The sequence below is a fragment of the Dermacentor variabilis genome, chromosome 4 (genome assembly GCF_050947875.1).
Source record: "Dermacentor variabilis isolate Ectoservices chromosome 4, ASM5094787v1, whole genome shotgun sequence".
NCBI classification, from domain to species: Eukaryota; Metazoa; Arthropoda; class Arachnida; order Ixodida; family Ixodidae; genus Dermacentor; species Dermacentor variabilis.
The window spans coordinates 60,456,352-60,470,921 of NC_134571.1; the positions used below are offsets into that span (position 1 = coordinate 60,456,352).

General features: G+C 41.3%; 1 protein-coding gene across 8 annotated transcripts in view; it reads right to left on the bottom strand.

The window, feature by feature from the left end:
* Taf1 (TATA-box binding protein associated factor 1) overlaps positions 1–14,570 on the bottom strand; it is a 70,282-nt gene that overhangs the window by 49,299 nt on the left and 6,413 nt on the right. For 5 of the 8 annotated variants that reach the window (XM_075689241.1, XM_075689244.1, XM_075689243.1 and 2 more), the window contains 8 exons: positions 13,445–13,624; positions 9,173–9,313; positions 8,067–8,154; positions 7,781–7,876; positions 6,887–6,996; positions 6,639–6,767; positions 3,278–3,469; positions 1,233–1,325 (listed from right to left, as the gene is read on the bottom strand). In XM_075689241.1, the coding sequence (XP_075545356.1) occupies positions 1,233–1,325; positions 3,278–3,469; positions 6,639–6,767; positions 6,887–6,996; positions 7,781–7,876; positions 8,067–8,154; positions 9,173–9,313; positions 13,445–13,624 (1,029 nt within the window). The remainder of the gene's footprint in view (positions 1–1,232; positions 1,326–3,277; positions 3,470–6,638; positions 6,768–6,886; positions 6,997–7,780; positions 7,877–8,066; positions 8,155–9,172; positions 9,314–13,444; positions 13,625–14,570) is intronic. The other 3 variants (XM_075689246.1, XM_075689245.1, XM_075689242.1) reach the window with 2 other exon arrangements.

The window sequence follows — 14,570 nt, forward strand, 5'->3', positions numbered from 1 at the left end:
TGTGATAAACCTAAAATAGCGGATACTTGTCCGCCACTTAGAAGACAGTGTACTGGCAATTTGTGATGCTCACATGTCGTGAATGTTTCTTTTTCCTTTTTTAAACCCTTTAGGTGTTGTGGACAATTCTCAATCAATGACAATTTCTTTCGCAACTACTTCAGACGAAGAATCTCTTTCATCCATGTGTTTGCACGCACTTTCTCCAATCAATTTTGACGTTCTGGTGAGTTCCCTCTTTGGTTGCTAGGGGGCCTACAGACTCTGTTCGTCAAGGTTCATCCAGTAGAGATTTAAAAAATGGCGGCTGCCACTTGTGCATTGCTGCACCCATCACGAAAGGGCAGCTTTCCTTTGATTGAGTCATCAAGCTTCTTAGATGATTTGCTTTTGCATGAAAGCATTGACAGTGACGGCAGTGTTTTCTGTACTATAGATACATACAGTGACTCTAATGTCGTCGGCTACAATGATAGTCCTGATATGGCATGGCAATGAATGAAGCTAGATGAACAGAACCTTCTGCCGGCATGTAAATTTGTGTATTTGAAGACACAAGTTGTGAATTTACTACCCCCCCATTTCATACATATTTCGGATCTGCAAGAAATTTGCTATCCAGATGTGCAATCAAAAACATTTAATTTTTTAAACACATTTTTGCATATTTGGCCGGCACTTAATAAGATAAATTTCAAAAATTTTTTGCTTTTCTGGAGGTGTTGGCATAAATATGTGCATGCCCTCATAAAAAGCTTTATGGAACCAACACATTAGATACGAAGATGGATTAGAAACAGGTAAATTTGATAGGATGTATGGCTTCTTTATAACATTAACATCCACATCACAGTGGCATGCAACATGCAGAAGCTACTCTAGTGACATTCTTAGTCTGCCTCCACAGATAAGGGAAGGACAAATGTAAAGTTCTAGAAGCATAGGCAGCATGGGCTATGAGCAGCAATTTTGCAATCCTGACTTCACTTAATAAGCACGTTCATCTAAACAATGCACTGAAGGTATTTTTCCAGAGTTGTGTTGGTTGGGTAGTGTAATTTCAATAGAATTTTTCTTATGATTCATTTGGTACAGGTTTGGCACTGTTTTCTGCTAAAATGTTATTTTGCTGCAAGAAACTGCAGAAGTTCGTCCCTACAAACAGCATATGTACACTCTCTTGAAATGTTTTCCCATGAAGACGGCAATAAAGACAAAGCAGAGAGGCTTACCGGGCTGGGAGGTTCTGGCTCAGCGATGACACCCGCTTTTCCCAAGAGGATCCGTGACTTGCGCACCATGTCCTTGCGAATGGAATTGAACAGCTGCACCGCCAGTTTTGTTACTACTAGCCACGCTACATGCATTCAATACCAAGAACAAAACATGCTGCAGTAAAAGCAAATGCGTATTCCTGTGAGGACATGCTCCAATACATCTTTAACCCAAGTCATAATTTGAAGCTGCACATATCTGAATGTGGTCTATGTGACAATGACATGTATGAATGCTATGGGCTCATGTGAAGCTTTTCTGATGTGGGCTTGCAAGACAGATATGTACACCCTCCTTTACATAACCTTTTGCACAATAACAATTACCAACTCATTTTGTACCATTCTAACTTATGCAGCTATGACAGTTCTTTTTCGCATGCCCTTGGAACTAAAATTGAAAATCACCTTTCAGTACATCTGCCCAGAAACATGCAGTGCATGCAAACATGCCACAAGCTCAGGAAAAATAACAAGTTCATGCGATCTGTCACAGTACAATGATGAGCATGAAGTCAGAACAGCTGTGAAGATGATCGTAACTCAATTTCCATGAGAAAATAGGCTGGGGCTGATCTTGAAGCCATCTTAAGCACCACTGCCTGCAAGCTGTCACCTGTCTCAAACTCCATATCTATGAATGTCTGATTTAGCAGTTCACACACACGAAATTCCAGTAACAAGTAGCGCCTGGCTACGCTATGTTAAGGGCTGCACAATCAAGTAAGCAGCAAACTAACTGCAATCACACACTTGCTAATTTTTTGTCCTCAAAAAAAGAAGAAAAAAAAGGAAGAAAAAATGACTGCTTAGTTTTCATTATCACCACCTCAAATTGAAAACCTACTTGAATTCTGTTGTTTGTTACCCTGTATGCTTTCTAGCTGATGTTCCTCTAAAGTCTCATTAGCTGAAGTAACAGTATTACTTTAACCTTTGGGCAGTGACCTTAGAGAAAGGATGAACATATCCACAGAACAATAGCCCCACTGAGTAATCTTGACTACTTCTTGAGTAACTTCCATATGAAGGCTGCCTTTTGATTCTGCCACATTTAACTAAGTGCTTAAGTAAATCATACTAATGCAACACCTAATGTGCTGGAAGAGGTTATATATACAGATCAAAGAACATGGAGCACATGCAAGAGATGAATAGCAAAAGGCAAAGCAGATACATACAAAAGCAAGCTAATGAAATCCATCTATGGAAAAATGAGGCCAGAGACCCTTAGTATGTTATCCATTGCAAAACTTTCACCAGAAAGAAGTCTTTTCATTAGGTGATACATATTTCATCAAGAAATATAACAGGCCAAACAAATTATTATGGCAGCTTCCGTTGGTGCTGACATACAAGAATTTTCAATAAGACATGTCATGACCAGTAGTCGCGTCGAACTGCCAGTAGGAGTCTTAGGCACCCATCACATATGTTAGCTACCTTCTTTTTGAATTCCTCCATACTGTACTCAAAAAATATTTTTTTAGTGTATGAATTCAGTAATTAAGTTTCACCTCTATAGGATACAAACAATGCAAAGTGCCTCATTATCTGGAGTTGCCTAAATGTGCAAGTGTTTATTAAACCAGTTGTATGATCTTACAGTATAGTTGAAAGGAAAAGCTTTGGGCTCTGAATTGTATACCTGAATGAACGATGAAGCTTAAAAGACAATAATGGCTTGATGCTATAAAAAGCTGCTCAACATCTTTTTTAGGCAACATTGCCTTTATTCTAGAGCGGCAGTTCTATGCAGATGATGCCTTTTGTCCTTTCTTGCCCCATACAATTTTTGAAGTTAGCATTTTTACAAGCTAGCACCACTACTACAGACGAGCTTTATGCCTACCAACAAATGCTGCACTTTCCTATACTGAAGTTAATGAGACACTTGAAATCTGTGAACAGTTTTGCAAGTGGACAACAAAGCTGCATCCCACCACAAAGGATGCAAGGAAGACATGCACACACAAGCAGCAGGTCCAGCATGCAAAGCTCACATCGGCCGTGACATAAGAGCGGCCGATTGGCACAAAAGCAGAAGCCGTGCCAGGAGGTTTGGGTGCCTGTAGGGGGACAGGCATGCGACCACAGGAGGGGCCAAGACCCCCAGAGCGTGCCGGGTGAAGTGCATAAGGAGTTGACAGGGCAGTCACACCTGACATCACGGGGACAGAGTTAGAGGCCAGTGCCTGGATGAAAACACAGCAGTGGCAGTGACGCACTTTCCCCTAGGGCTTCTCTAATGCTACTGCTTTATTGGCATTGTGAGCTAACATTACAGTGAAAAACAAAAAGAACAGGACAACGAGTGTCATTAAAGTACCATTACAGTACTAGTGGCTATAGCATTTTGCTACCAAGTATTCGGTGGCAGGCTTCATTCTCAGTCACAACAGCTGCAATCTAATGGGGGTGGTATGTGAAAATGCTTGTGTGCTCAGATTCAGGCACAGATTCAATCACCCGATAGAGTCAAAATTAATCTGAAGTTCTCCACTATAGCATCTGTCAAGGAATTGTGACACAATGCAATTTTAAATAGCCTCAGCCAATCAAACAAATTAGAAATATATCGTGTTAGCATGGTTATGTGACTGTGAATATGATACTGAGGCTGACCTTTAGATGCACAAGAAGATAGTTTAGAAATAATAAATCAATAATAAAAAAACTGTATGCTGGCCTAGCCAGTGGTTCCAAGAAAAGGAAAATGTGTGTGCACAAGTGGCAAGTGTGTCCATCAATGATGCATCTGTTCATTTTGCCTACTGCATTTGCTGAACCCTTTTGTACGGCCACCATGGCAACTTTAGCTAAAACAAGTGGAACACCTTTCGTTAACACCTCACTCTGACACTGTGGTAGCGACTGCACTACTTAGCCCTCTGCGTACATGGGTAAACCCAATCATGAAATATTGCACAGCATTTAAAGGGCTGGCTATCTTATAGAGCTCAGGCGCAAGCCCCCCCCCCCCCCCCCCCCCGCCACCGAGCTCAGCATGGCAATGTATTAAAATATAAGTTGCTCCATTATACTCTAAGCATGGTTCCAGAATAGCAGAATCTGCATCTTCAGACTGAAAATAATGAAAAATCAGACAGGCCATTACATTGGGCAAGTACAGTTATCCTCCTAGGCTGCTTTGATAAAGAATTTCAGTGGTTCACCATATCTTCTATCACTTAGTTATTACACTGTCCTTCTTTTCTCAATTATTGTTTTTTGTTGTACAGTCGAACCCGCGTATAACGATACCAGTTTTAACAATATATCGGTTACAACAATGAAAAGCTGCTGCACCGTCAACTTCTGTATGTTTTCTATAGGAAAATAACCCATTTACTACTATGTCCCCATGCTGCATTATCGGTTATGACGATGAAGTCTGGCTGCTGGTTGTCCGTGCCGAGAGGTAATGGAATGCGAAATCCTTGAAAAAGAAAAAGAAAAACTGAAATGCGAGCCGCTGCACAATAGCCCACCACCCCAACTGCTGCTGCACGCTTCTCTCTATGAGAGATGCACACCAGCCTCGTACGCATCTCTCCCATCGCCCTTCCACCCCTCCGAACATGAATGGGCTGCTCCCATAGCTCTGCACTGCACCACCCTCCGAAGCATGAATGGAATGCGCCAACTGCACCGAAAACTATGCCGGCGCTGCTCTCAGATTGCTCGCTGGGCCCTCGCAGTTGGTTCTTTATTCTATGGCCCTCATTCTACACAATTCTGAATAAGTCGCTCATGCTTGTCTTTGTTTGTTGTGTTGAAGTCGTTTCTGATCACATTGTTTCTCAGCCTTATTTGACTCGCCGCCAAAACAGAAGATGGGTGATCTGTTCGTTGATCATTTGCAATGCATGACGTTACCAATCAAAAGAAAGCGCACTGCTATAGATTTGGAAACAAAGTGCTTCTAACCGATGAGGCGACTGTCACGAACGTGCTTGCATCGGATAGCAACAGTGACAGCCACGACGGCAGCACTGATGCCGTAGGGAAGGCTGCCCGAACATAGTCCCTGCGGGAGGTCCTGTAGATGATTCAGTCCCTCATGGGCTTGTTTTCATGAGGGACCTTCTGCTTCACTACATGGAGAACCTGGATGCCTTGGAGAAGGATGTTGACAAGCTTCACATAAAACAAGCAAGGCTGATGGACATAAGGTTTCCTTGTGCAAGCCAGTGGGAAGTGCGTGGCGAGATGCTTGTGGCGATCACGTCCCAGCATTTCCTCTGCATTTCTCAAGGTGAGATGCTGCCGCGGCAACCTTCCCGTATTTTTTTAAAGGCACCTTTTGGGGCTACCAAAGCAATGCCTCGGTGGCGCTCGTATGTCACTTGCCGCTCATGACCCCTCTTTGCAGTTGTTATAGCAGTGCCATTCTTGAATGCCGATAGCCATGGCTTGTTAACAACAAGATCAGAGTGTGCAGAAAGCAGACTTAAACTGTTAAACAAGTTGACACATCAGAAGCCGGATAGAGGGAGGTGGAGGGGAGGAGAACTGGCCTCCCCACTATTATAGTTCTTTCGGAAAAGCTATGCCACCCCCCCCCCCCCATTTTGATTTTTTTTTCACGCAACTCAGTCATAACAATTATCGGTTATAACAATGAAATTTTCGTGGAACTTGAATATTGTTATAAGTGGGTTTGACTGTAATGGTGTTTACTAGTTCACATTCTAATGACCGCACGGCACCCAGATAAGAAGGTCACATGCAATGTGTCACGAAGATAGCTGGCACATCACCTGTGATTTTTTCAGAACTGCTGTTGTAGCAATAAGATATACATTCTTTTTGGCTTAACATGACAATGCTACATGTGATGTGTCACACAGCTGCATAACCTGCACAGAGTTGAGAAATACAGCACTGTCCACTTCCAATAAACTATATGCCCAAACTATATGAAACTTTAACTTCTTCATAAAGCCTGAAGCCTAACAAATTTCTCAAGGAAACAGTACACACTTCTTGCATCCAATGTACCTACCAAATTACACCACCAAGGACAATTTAAAGTTGTCCCAGCAAGCTGCAATTTATGCCCTCTCTTGTGTGAACCATTGCTCTTAAACTTGACATTCTGGTCACTGTCCACAAAACATTCCTGTTTTCAGGAGCAGGTAGTAAGGAAATGAGCACACCTTAAGGCCTGTTGCATCCGTAATATTCAAATGTGCTTTTCTTAAACAGCCCTTGACAATCCAAGGTTGCTTTCTCATGGATTTGTAGGCTCAGCACCTCCCCCTCCTCTTCTCATACAATTGCAGGTGCGCGTGCGCACACACGCACACACACAAAAATAAATTTTTATAGGAACACAGGAACACAGAAACAGGCCTTCACCTTTTTCTCTTTCACTGGTTCAGCATTTGCAAGAGAATTCGGGTCTGGATCATCAGGTACACCCAAGATGATGTTCTCATCATTAGGATCCAAGGTCAAAATCTGTGGCTCCGGCTTCTTCACCATGGCCTGTGGTAAGAATGAGGAAACAGCCAGTAGCTCGTATCATTTGGCACAAATCTTGCAGCATGCAATGTGCCCAAAATGAATCAGCGTGCAGAATGTTTAAAGACTCGCAAAATCCAGACCTGTGCATCCCAGATGACTTCGTCTTCCCAACAGCCATAAACGAGTTCTTCGTTTTCAACAGGAAAGATGGAGTACCACGTGTCGTCTCTGTCATCGCCCGGTTCTGACTCTGCATGCAGTGTGCATGTGGTCTTAGTCAATGATATTTGTGATCTGCCATCTTCTTTCTTTGTTTCCTATTTATTATCCTTCTTCTTATCTTCAACTTCTATTTCTGTGCTCTCCTTTCTAAAAAGTAGGCAGGCATTGTGCCCCCTTCAATGGCTGTTCCCAGCCTGCTCCCTCCCTTATTTCCTTGTCTATTCATTGCATGTATGTTTTCATATTGAATAACTGTACCCTGAACACAGGCTTGAGTGCAAAAAAAAAAAAAAGAAGGTGTTAAATCACCAAGTGCATGAGGTGGCCTAAGATTACAAACAAGTGGTTTTAAATCTGACAATAATTCCCATGTAAGCATCTAGTGTAACTTAGCCTACTCTTTATTGGTTCGTCAGACAAATGCTAGTGTCATCACAGGATTTAGAAATCCCGTGTACAAGACAGTTTATGTAGCCATAGCCGTAGTGTGTGTAGCCATGTAAGTCACAGTCCCCATGGCTTAGCCAGACATGTGCCAGCGGGGTTCTACTGTAATGTAGTGTTATCCAAGCCTCAACCAGACTTCCAACATGTCACCGTGGTTGCCATGCCAACCAAACACACCTTGCATTCCATGTTACCATAGGCTGCCCTTTTAACCTACCCTGTGCCATTCTCTGCGCTTTGCTTTATGTAATATTATATGGTTGCTCACTTGTGGTATCACCAAAGCAGAGTTTCTCAAATGAGCAAACAAACTTTCTGATTGTTTCATCCTCCGAAACAGAAAGGCATGAGAGAAGGGCACTCACTCTGCAGTCCAGACTTCGCCCCTGCCTTGGCTAGCATGCCTTGAGTCATGCCCTTCTGAGAGGCACCCAACAGGGCCGCTCCAGACACACTTTTGGCTGAAACAAGGAGAGTGAATTATGACTGCACCCTCTTTTAAGATGCAGTACAAGTACAGAGAAAACTTCATTGAAATGACCTTTAATAGGGTTTTGAAAGAATATTTCTCCAGTGTGACCTCATTCATTGTTGACCTTTAGCAGCCCTTTAATGTATCAAATGGACATCACTCAATGCCAAGCAACGCACCTTGCTGACTAAATGCTGACGCTGTTCGATTGAGGATTGAAGGAACCCAGCCTGCTGCATTGTTCTTATTGTTCAGCTTGGCCAAAACCTGCATATAAGACAGGGGCATGGTTAGAGAACCAGATGCATGCGAAAAGAGAACGGTCATAACCAGTGTTTTGGAACAGAACGAAAACAAAAACCGAAAAAAAAAATAAAGTATATTTTTGCCCAGAATGAAAACGTAACCAAAACGTTATTCATTATTTTGTTTCGGAGTGAAACCAAAATATTTTTTATCTGTTTTCTATCCAAGGGGAAAGTCGGCAATCCAAGTGATAACCAGACAAGCGCTCCACTAATCTAAGCCTGTCATTCGGAGCCTCAGTGCACTAACAGAATAGCATCGTAGCAAAACCCAGGGCGTGCCCGCCAAAGAGCTTATCATTTCGTTCGTTTTCTATGGCTAGAACACTTTGTTATTAAAGTTTCATCGTTAGTGTTCTCGCATTTCAGCGAGATTTTCTCAATATGCGAGTTATAAATTCTGAGATCATGCTTAGTGCCTTGACTCAAGGCGCTGAGCATGATCTCAGAATTTATAACTCACATATTGAAAAAATAAATACTATGTTTTCGTCATTACTTTCCTTCGAAAATTTTTGCAAGTGAACCAAAACCCTTGTGAGCCGTTAGGGATTTGATGTTCTTTTTCTTTCTAGAATTGGATCAGAATGGAGCGTTTCTCAGCGGAACGAAACTAAAACCAGAACGAAAAACATTTCGTTTCGACACCCTGGACCTAACTGATATTATGGCAGACTACCTTTTTTTTTATGCAGTGTGCCATATGTCTGTTAGAAGGACACTGAAAACCTGCTTGTTCTTGTGTTTACAGAAGCCCCCTGTATTCAGTATAATCTAAACAAAGGTCAACAAACTGGACAGCTTATCAAAAAAACCCTACTCAAGAGAAAGCTCTAGCATGGTGTGAAGTGTGATTTCCCTATACAGATGTATGGGAAATTAATACCTCCACTGAGTAACTGTTGCACATTTTGAATGAAATCTGCGACATTCAAGGAGAAAATCTCAGATTATAGTGAGCGTACACATGCGCTTCCCACCTTGTGTTTGATATCTTCTCCATTCCAGATGACATCGTCCTCCCACTGAAGCTGTGAGACCATGAGGTAGGCATCGTCAGGAAAGTCTTTCACTTCCTTTAGCTGCATTGTGTGTGGATACTGGTCCCTGTCGTCACACTCCTGCCAACACCAAGGTGAGAAAGTTTGCTGTAGTACGCAGTTCGAATTGATGGCAAGACAATGAGCCTACACTCTGGTTGCCACACTTTATTCTCGAGCTCCCCATGCTGCTGAATGGCTTTGTCTGTCCACCACCGTACAAGACACCCCACACCTGCCAGTCCCAGTACTGCAACCTGGTGCTCTGTCCAGCAACTACAGTCCCCCATGCAACACTTGCTCAATCATTTGGCGTTCCCCCTAACTACTCGGAGGTACACTGGCATTGCCACTTCCTCCTCACAATGTTACCACCTGCCACCGGCAGTGAATTCAAATGAATTTACCACCTGCCACCGGCAGTGAATTCAAATGAATTATCCAGTAGCATTATCAAACCAAAACAAAAAGTTATATGTTCGTTTGTGCAGCTCGTAAAAATGAAGAGTGTGGCAGCAATGTTAGACAGGTATATGCATTTTGGCCTACATTAAAGGGTATGTTTATGACTGGTCTATGCATACCATACTTCCCTTCTCCTCACACAATTTGATGCAACTGAATAAATAAAATCTAAGGTGAAATTACTTGCTCACTAAATAAACATACTGGAAATTGCTGCACAAATGTGCTTTGACATGTTGTTTATTAGACTGTTACTCTTCAAATATGTCACAAATAAAACTAATTTTTGTAAGACTGATGTGCGTTACACTGTATAAATGTGTACGTCAGTAAAAGCATTTATTCAACAACATGTAGCCCTTCTTGATATGCACCAGCACGCAGTTTGCATTCTTTCATGGGTTCTTCTTGCAAACTGCTCTTGAAGGCAGCAAGAGTTTCTTTTTACAGACACGTCAACAGGATGACGAGAACAAGTAGTCTTGTTAACTAACTAACAAACAGTAGCAAGGCTGTCCACACTTCGAACAGCTTACCGTATTTGCATGTAAATAATGCAACCATGAATATAATGCTAGAGGGAATTTCAGTCTCTCAGAAAAAAAAAAAAAAAAATATATATATATATATATATATATATATATATATATATGACAATCATAATGCAAAGTAATGCCACAAGGAAACAGGAAACGTTGCCTAAAAGTGGGTGTCCGCAGGGTTTTATTCATCATTAGCTGATGTCACTGCAAACTGACATTGCAAATGAAGTGAAATGAGGAGTCCTGACATCTTTGTCATTGTCGGCGAGAAGAGCGTCATTCTCTGTGGCACCCACCAACATTATTGAATAGCACTTGAGAAATGTTTGAGACACAATCAAACTACCAAAGCGTTTCACGGATTATGCGGTGATGCACTGCACTACTTCGAAGACCACCCGCTTGACACGCCTGCATAACGGCAGCGATCGTCTTGCTTGAGGTTGTGATTAATACACCATAATTACTTCAATGGGGGCACTAATTGCTTTCTAACTCAGGAGAAGAAAGGCCACAAAATGCACAGAGGCAACTCCCAGCTTCCCGCTATTGCACGAGGTGAAGTGGCAGCATGCTTGTAGAGCGCAGTAAGCAGGCAAAAAATAAAAGAAAAAAGAAGTGTGTTGTATTTGTGTGCCAAACCCGAATATAACGCGAGGTGTCTCCGAGGCCAGAAATTTGGGGGGAAAATACTCACGTTATATTCATGCTAATATGGCAATATATGTGTACTATTCTATATAAAACAAAAGCACTACCTTATTTTTTTTTTAATATATATAATGCAATGCAATGAGAAGGATATAACATATACAAGCGTAATGAACAATGTGGCGCCTATCTGTTACCCTTAGAAGAACTCTCGTAGACTCTGTAGTATCACAGTGGTGTCAAAAGTGCATATGTTCAAACCAATGAAAGTTAATCTGAATCATCAATGCCCAATTCTATAAAGCAAAACCATGGTTACTTTTAGCAGACATATAAAAATTTGTTAGTTAGAAATGTCCTGACTATTTGCAATGCAGTTGAAAGCAGTATTCAATTACTTGTGGCAATTATAATGACTTGAGGCCCGAATAACCTGGCTGAGACTTGTCTCCCATATTTTACGACATTCACACACATGCATGTCTCAGGATGCTGATTGGCCAATCAATTTCACAAATGCCGACTGCATTAGATGAAAACAAAGCTACCAGAAAGGGCGAAAGAAGGGAGCACAGACTTTTTGTTTTGTCCTGCCTGGTAGTGCTGTTTTCATGTAATCATGAACCAATTAGCCTGAAAGTAAATCCTCGCTCATTGCATATTTTTTCCTAATCAAGGTACAAAGTGATGAAGGCTTAGCTCTTTCATTACCACTAGAAATGTGCTAATTTTCAGTGCTTCTTTGTTTTAACATTTTATTTCAAGACATAGTAGTCACAGCAAAAATTGTAGCCTGATCACTGATGTTTTGAATGGATGTAAAGGAGTAATAATCAGTCACAGTTTTTGAGAATTCTTATGTGAAATTTCAAAGAAGCACCTCAAGGAACACAAATGAAAGTAATAATTTACTATTTTTTAGAGGTGTGTGAATATCATGATTTCCGAATACAAATTGAATACAAATACTTAGTTTCGAATCAAATATTGAATAATGATATGCACAGGCATTTATTAACAAGTTCAGTTAACTAACTTATGTTGTAAAATTGCAATTGCATTGCCAATGTAAGAAAACTAGACTAGTAGGCCTTTATACTAAAACACTGTGTATTTGGCTCAAGTTAACTTGCAAAATTTGGTAATTCCCACTAGATGTCCTTACCAGGCTGTGCCTTATTATACTGCATCAAATGCCTGTGTACTTGGAGGCATTTGACCCTGTGCCAGTCATTACTCATTGCACTTGCTGTCAAGCAATAAGCTCAGAATTGAGGGTGGCGTTGTAAAAAAAAAAAAGAAAGAGAGAGAGAGAGAGAGGGCACACTCGCTATTCGTAAACCCATGCCCCTTGCTACTGAGAGGCTGGCTTTCCCGCGCCGTTTATACGTTTAGTGGCGAAGTGTGCTTCACAGGCAAAATTTTGCTAGCAGCACGAAATTATCCGAAAATTCAGCTGAAAATTGCCCCTATCATAGGCGGAAAGTGTTAATTTTTCCAAAAGGGGGGGGGGGGCCTGACCAGGTTTCCGAACCCCCCCCACACACACATATATATAACCTAACATTTAATCACAGTTGCACTTTAAACTTTGTGTGACCTCGAAGAATTGTTCACTGAAGTGATGGCCTTATCCGAGTACATATACAAGACCTTCTAGTAGGAGAGAGTTCAATTTCACAGCCTGAGTCCTCTCGCCCCACCAAGAATCTGGCGTCTCTCGGTGGTGTAATCTTTCTTTGCGAAATTGTTTTATATTCCGCTATCACTAATACTGCTTCGCTGTTCCAGAGGTAGTGCAGGATATCTCTCTCTTTTTTTTCTGTAAGTTCGAGTATAAGCGCTGCTGCACGACTGCTGTTGACTATGCAAATACAAAGCATAAGTATGAATTAAAAGCTGTGCATGTCTGCGCCAACAATAATGCAGTAAGCTATTAGCCACAACAGAATTTTAAGTACGAAGGTCGAGGCAAGTCAAAAGAAACCTGAAATGATGTGGGTGACAAACTTCCGGTAGTCAAAGTTCACTCGTCATTTCAGACGGTGCTCTATGTTGCTAGCAGAAAAAATTCAATGGAAATGTTTGACAGTGTACAGAAAAGCTTTAGATTAAATCGATCCAATTCTATTAACAAAGGAACAAAAAAAAAATGAACACAAGGCTGCAAAATATATCTTAATTAATTAAATTCTGGGATTTCACATGCCAAAACCATGATATGATTATGAGGCATGCTGTAGTGGTGGACTATGGATTAATTTTGACCACGTAGGGTTATTTAATGTGCACACAATGCACAATACACAAGCGCTTTTGCATTTTGCTCCTATTGAAATGGGGGACTCGAACCCACGACCTCATGCCTAGCAGTGCAACGCCACAGCCGCTAAGCCACTGTTGCGGGTCATAAATGCCTTGCTGAAGCTGATATGCATAAATTATATGCAAGAAAATGGCCATTGTTTCATTTACATCTTTGAGGTTCATATTGACGAAGCTGTAGCTAAACTTATTAAACTATGAAAGAACTAGTTAAATCAGCTAAACTTACTTCTATGCATTTGAAGCCATAATCAAATGTGTCTCCAGTCTCTGGGATCCCATACATGTCATACCACAGCTGGGCTGGTCCATATCTCCAGTCCGCTACTTGCGGACACACATCAGATGATCGTGATGCTTCGTTCTTGTTGCCTGATAACTGTTCTTCCTCAGGCCGCAACAATCGCAACTGGAAAGCAACATCTATTAATGCCTGAAATATGGGCTGTAGGCCAAAAGTAAAGTAAAGGCATTAAAAATCCCAAGCAGGATCAATTTAATAGTTCAACAAACTGCACTAGAACATGTGTTCAATGCAAATGACTTACAAATAATTAACCACTTATTTCTAAATGCAGTGCAAAGAAGCAAGTGAGGACGAGTAAGACAGAACAAACCTTTGTGCACTAGCTAAAAAAAAATCTGTACACTAGCTGGCCTGTCAAAGATGCTTTTCTAGGTTCACGACTGCATCAAGCAGTAAAACCCCTCGTGCAAAAATCTAAGAAAGGAACACTAAAGACAAAATTAAAATTAGCTTAGACTGATAAAGCAACCTTTCAAAACTCTATTTTTTGCTAATTTTGCTGTAATATACTGAACACACACACAGACCAGAAAAAGAAAATGAAGGCCAAGTTTCCATTTTTTAATTTTGTGCTGGAACCTGGGTGCCAGTGCGTCAATATGACATCACCAGCTTCTGAGTATTTTCCCATATTTGGGCTGTTGCGAAGCAGTAAATGTTCTCGAATCTCTTCAAGTTCCTATCTCTAGCTCCTTTAGAATACAATGTAGTCCATTTTTACCAATAAAAGATTAACTAAGCTCATGCAGATGCCATCAAAATTGATAACTTCCCAGCAACCTGGGGCGGGAACTTCCAAGGCCTTGTCACCACCTGTCTTTTGTTTTCGCAACTTTTCCGGCTTACCAAGCCTTTTCCATGATATGAGCGACTTTTTTCATATTGTAAACCCATGATTTACCAATGCAGCTCACTAGCGTCCATTTAAAAGTAATTTTGCTTATTACCAATATATCAAGCTTGTAATAGATAATACATTTGCTACATCTTTCTTCAGATAATACACCTGCTGCTGTGGAAAGTCAAGGAATCGTGGGGTAAGAGACCA